The 5,190-nt window shown below is 31.1% G+C and overlaps 1 protein-coding gene and 1 long non-coding RNA gene across 6 annotated transcripts; one reads left to right on the forward strand and one right to left on the reverse strand.

The window, feature by feature from the left end:
- The first annotated feature begins 514 nt into the window (after window positions 1-514).
- Window positions 515-1,586, forward strand: LOC139824160 (uncharacterized). Of its 2 annotated transcripts, none has more exons than XR_011735020.1 (3): window positions 515-957; window positions 1,196-1,289; window positions 1,450-1,586. It is a non-coding gene; the product is annotated as an uncharacterized lncRNA (long non-coding RNA). The 2 variants fall into 2 exon arrangements; XR_011735019.1 differs by having other exon boundaries at window positions 1,445-1,582.
- Window positions 1,587-1,687: 101 nt separating this feature from the next.
- On the reverse strand, window positions 1,688-4,341 carry LOC139824159 (uncharacterized). 4 transcript variants are annotated; one of them, XM_071796650.1, is made up of 4 exons: window positions 3,998-4,341; window positions 3,843-3,923; window positions 3,263-3,629; window positions 1,688-1,834 (listed from the first exon to the last, which is right to left on the reverse strand). In XM_071796650.1, the coding sequence occupies exons 1-4, from the start codon at window positions 4,103-4,105 to the stop codon at window positions 1,740-1,742; spliced, it is 651 nt and encodes a 216-aa protein (XP_071652751.1). In that variant the 5' UTR covers window positions 4,106-4,341; the 3' UTR covers window positions 1,688-1,739. The 4 variants fall into 4 exon arrangements, with proteins under 4 accessions (XP_071652751.1, XP_071652750.1, XP_071652752.1 ...); XM_071796649.1 differs by lacking the exon at window positions 1,688-1,834 and adding an exon at window positions 2,463-2,863 and having other exon boundaries at window positions 3,998-4,339; XM_071796651.1 differs by lacking the exon at window positions 1,688-1,834 and adding an exon at window positions 2,463-2,863 and having other exon boundaries at window positions 3,860-3,923; window positions 3,998-4,338.
- Window positions 4,342-5,190: the final 849 nt, after the last annotated feature.

Here is a 5,190-nt window from a genome sequence, read left to right on the forward strand (position 1 = left end):
TTTCCGGAACGAACGCGCGATGAGAGCTGAATCGCTATTCGTCCGTATGGTCACATCACGCGTCAAAACAGCCGTTTCCGTGCTCCGCCAAATAAGGGAGCACTCTCGTAACGCGTGATCGCGATCGATGGGCTTCGAGGGCGCGGGGATCGCGGGGAACGTATATTTCGCACAAGTTCGACCGAGCTCGAACAACATAAACATCGGTATTTCTCGATGTCAAATATAATAATGTTTTCGCGCCGATGTTTCGCGTAGAAAAGTTCGACGGATCTCGAACAGCATGTTAGATTAGGTCATGCATCGTTAAACTATCTAAAACAATTACAAAAAGTAGAAAAGAGATTAGAGAATGTAAAGTTTGATAACTTTATATTAGAGTGTGAAGTATGTATAATGGCAAAGATGGCAAAACTGCCGTTTAAAGAAAACAGAAATAGAGCACAGAGACCACTACAGGTAATACATACGGACATCATAGGTCCAATAAAACCTACATCCTATCCTGTGGGCAGCGATCATGTACTTTTCCCCTAGGGTGGAAACGTGAAAAGTGAAAAGTTTCACGTGAACTCTATGATTTCGCGCGATCATGTACCTCTCCCAACCGCGGAAATATGAAACTTTTCACGTGAACTTTTTCGCCATGAAACTTGGTGGCGGAAAGGCGGAAATCTAGGGAATTAATAAATGTACTTCGGAATAAGAATAAATGTGGTACGGTACATATGTATATATATACATTCTTGTTAGCATTCATCAACATACAATTATAATAGTATAGTTATATCGTTTTAATAATATTTTTATGCATAATTATAATATGGCTGCAGTATGGTGGGTTTTGCAAATGGCTAATGAGGAAGAAAAGAATTTATTAAGAATACAGAGAAGACAACTGCGAGATGCAGTTAACCGTTTTGAAATTCCAGAATCACAATTTCTTTCTTTATATCGGTAGGTAAAAAAATACTTTAACAAGATTAAATATTAAAAATAAAAACATGAAGAAAAGTATAAAGATAAATTACATAAATATAATAATTTATATATTTTAAAGTAAAAATAATTTTTATACGTAGAACTTTGAATTTATTGTATCTTATTTATTATATATCTTGTTTATTTTATTTTATGTAACAGTGTAAATATATTGTGAATATAAATATATATATTAAAAATATTTAATGCACAGGCTTTCAAAAGATGCTGTGTTGGCATTATGCATAAACATACAACCTTATGTGCAAGAAGCTGTAAGACCAACAGCGATTCCATTGGAATTAAAGGTAAATAATGATCAAGTTAAAGATAAATATGTATTATATCAAATATACTGCTCACATGTTGCAAATTATAATAGTTATATGTAAGCTATTGTAAATATATCTTAATTATTGTTTTTTTTAATTGTAAAGGTTCTAGCAACGTTAAATTTTTTAAGTTCAGGGTCCTATCAAAGAAGAGTTGGACAAGATTTTCTAAGCTGTATGTGCCAGGCATCTATTAGTGGTGCAATACATGAAATTATAAATGCAATAAATGTCATTATACCACAATGGATCAAATTTCCTGTGCAAGCTAATGAGATTGAGATAATCCAGCAACAGTGAGTCAATTAAACTATTATTTTCTCCAGTTGTAAAACATTAAAAAATAGTTTTTTGATTCCTTTTATCCAATTTTTATTAAAATATAAGAACATTTGCAACTTAAGAAATTTTTCATATTACAAAACATTAAGATACACAATCATATTTCAGATTCTGGATTAATACCAATTTCCCAGGTGTAATAGGAGCCGTTGATGGAACACACATAGCAATTTGGCCACCTGTTAAAAGAAGAGAACATTTATATATAAATAGAAAATTATACCATTCGTTAAATGTCATGATAGTAAGTAAAAATTTAATAGTAGATTATTTGTAATAGGAGAGGTGATCTTTCTCTCTACTACAACGAGCAGCATTTCATCGTAGCATAACATACAGGGCCGTAACAATGTAATTTGATAATTGGAAAGATTTGTATATCTCTTATGTAATAGAGGACAGAGCAAAACCCGATATTCTTTACTTGAGATATAAATATAAATATTAAAAGCATTTCTTATTAAGTTATACTTTATGTTATACTTTAGGTTAGTGATTATAATGGCAGAATATTAGCAGTAGTGGCGAATCATGGAGGTCGGACACACGATGCCAGAGTATGGAGTTCGTCTCGGTTATCAAGACACATGTTAAACCAGTATGAAAATGGAAGAAGAAATTTATGGTTGTTAGGTGAGGCTCTTATAATATATATATATGTTCATATATGTTCATATCTCATTTATATATGTTCATATACCGTCAGATATGAATATTTTTTCCCGGGAAACAATAATTCAAAGATATTTTGCATAAAAAACTTAATTTTATTTTATATTTTATGTATTACATAAAGAAATACTCATGTATTACAGAAAGAAGTATCACAGTTTTATTTATGTATCACGTAACTCAAACAAACAAAATAAAATAAAAATTATAAAATAAAGAAAATCAAATATAAAATTAATATTTTTTCGTGCATAAACTATATGAACGTGTTTAAACTGTGTAAACTAAACTATGCAAAAAAATATTTAATGTCAATTAAGTTCTTATTTGTATTAATATTTTGGAATCTATTTTTCATATTATAGTCTCAGTTGCAGCCCATGATTTTAAAGCTGCTTTTATCTCTATTAGTTCGGATAAAATATTCTTTTGCACTTTTAATGCCTTTTTCTTAAGTTTTACTTCCTTTTTTTTTAGTTTTACTTTTACTTCTTGTAGTTCTAACATGTTATATGATATTTTTTGCATTGAGTTTCCTATAATTTTAAAGTAAATATTCTATGAAAAAATTTATTATTAAGATGTATCAGGGCCAATTACACCAACGTTGATTAACTGTAACCTTCGGTTAAACTCACTCTTTATCTTTTTCTAACTGTTCCCTTATGCCGATTTCTACCAATGTAGAATAACTTTAATCTCGGTTTAACTTACTTTCTATCTTTTTCTAACTTTTAGAACTAGGAAAAGATGACAGGTAGGTTAAACCAAGATTAAAATTAACCTGCGTTGATAGAAATGGATATTAGAAATAGACGCGAAGAGTAAGTTTAACCGAAGGTTACAGTTAACCGACGTTGATAAAACTGGTCCTTAGATGTATTAGTAATTTTGCATATATTAATATGTAAGATTATTTTTATTACATAAGTTACCTCCTGTTGTATTCTTTATTTTTGTATTAACTTTTCTTCGTTTCTCTATATTATTATGTGGTGGTATATTTTCAGCATTTTCTATATTTCCATTATCTTCCTCAGTTATCATGTGCACGTCTTGTTCTATTGTTTCAGTATTTTCCGCATCTTGTATTGTTTGTTCTAAAATAGGATTTTCTTCCATGTTAATTCCACCTTCTGGAATGTTTTCCATACCAGCTGCCTCTGGTGTCAACAATTCCAAAACTTCCTCTTCAAAGTTTGAAAAAGCTATTTTTAAAGGCGGACCACCACCAGTCCCTTGCACATGACTGCGTCTTTTTGCTTCTTTTTTCAATATATAACTCTTTATGTCTTTCCATGTCTATATTAACAAAATTTTTTTATAGTTAATAATAAATAAATGTATTATTTAAGACAATTTTTGGCAATTATTTGGTACATATATTAAAGTTGCCATCAGTAGTTGCTATTGGTATTGGTGCAATTTGGTACACTTTGGTTGCTTATACTAGAAGCACGTTAAAAATCACCTTTAATATTATAAAACTAAATAATAAAAATAAAATTATATAACCTTTGCCCATTCTTTACCACTTTTTTGAGGACCTTCGAGAATTGTATTGATGCCTTGTGCAATTTCATCCCACAATTTAGCCTAAAAATATTTTGTAAAAAATAATTATTTATTTAACATTTTCAATAATACATGTAATAATACTTTTAATTTACCAAATGTAATCGACTCTCGGTTTTTCTGTCTATTCTTCCCGTCACTAATTCGGGATTGCGTTTTAAATAATTTAACAACATTTCCTTTTGTTTCATAGTCACATTCATGTTTTATATTTTTGTCTGTCAAGTTATAGGTTATATTATTTTGCGGTTTGTCGTATATGCAGTGCTGTACTGATTTCACTTTCCACGCATCCAAGCTACATTACATGATCGCTATACGTGAAAAGTTTCACGAGAAATCTGGATGAGTGAAAAATGAAAAGTGAAAAGTGAAAAATGAAAAGTGAAAAGTTTCACGTGAAAATACATGATCGATGCCCAGCAGGACAAAAGAGGTTTATAATCACTTTTATAGATGACTATTCTAGATTAGCAAAAGCCTACTCTCTGAAGACAAAAGATAAATCGGGAGAGGCTCTAGAGAAATATCTTATATCCGCCAGAAATCTACTAGGAAAAGAAGAAAAGCTATGCTATGCAAAGTCAGATCAAGACAAGGAAGTTGCAGAAAGGTTCAACAGAACGTTGAAAGAGAAAGTAAGAACATATGTGCTCGACTCGGGATTACTAAAGAGTATGTGGGAGTTGGCAGTTGACGCTGCTGTGCATGCGTACAACAGATCTCCACATAAGACTTTAGAGTATGAGATCCCGTTGAAGAAGTTTTCATCAGAAACAAGTTGTCATTTTGAACAAATAAAGAAATTCGGATGCATTGGATATGCAAGAGTACCAAAGCCTACGTCGAAATTCGACAAGACAGCTATTGGTGTGTTAGTGGGATATACTGACACTGGATATATACTATATACTCTGGTATCCAAGCACGAAAAAATTTATAGAGTCATGACAACAGAGCAGCAAGAAACTGCACTAAGATGGATAGAAGTCACAAACTTAAAATGTTTGATGACGACTTAGAAGAAATAAAGAAAGACTTAGAAGAAAAAGAAGAAACTAGAAACAGAAAACATATGGATGACACTCATGGAGATTTTATCAAGCAGTGTGTTGATTAAGGGAAGGTAAAAGTCGAATGGATAAAGACCAAAGAGAATTTGGCAGACATTATGACAAAACCTTTACCTCTAGAAGCATTTGTGTATCTGAGAGATAAAATAATGAATATAGAGTTTAGACAAAGTTAGAGATTAATTTTAGTCGATAACTAATTCTTGTTATGTTTC

The sequence above is a fragment of the Temnothorax longispinosus genome, unplaced genomic scaffold, assembly GCF_030848805.1.
Source record: "Temnothorax longispinosus isolate EJ_2023e unplaced genomic scaffold, Tlon_JGU_v1 HiC_scaffold_28, whole genome shotgun sequence".
Classification (NCBI taxonomy): Eukaryota; Metazoa; Arthropoda; class Insecta; order Hymenoptera; family Formicidae; genus Temnothorax; species Temnothorax longispinosus.

Excerpts from the sequence above, each read along its gene's own strand:
- LOC139824159 (XM_071796649.1), bottom strand. The coding sequence starts at position 4,105 with ATGAATGTGACTATGAAACAAAAGGAAATGTTGTTAAATTATTTAAAA. Across the intron at positions 3,924-3,997 it reads CCGAGAGTCGATTACATTTG|GCTAAATTGTGGGATGAAAT; the intron begins GTAAATTAAAAG and ends AAATATTTTTAG. Across the intron at positions 3,630-3,842 it reads GTGGTAAAGAATGGGCAAAG|ACATGGAAAGACATAAAGAG; the intron begins GTTATATAATTT and ends TTGTTAATATAG.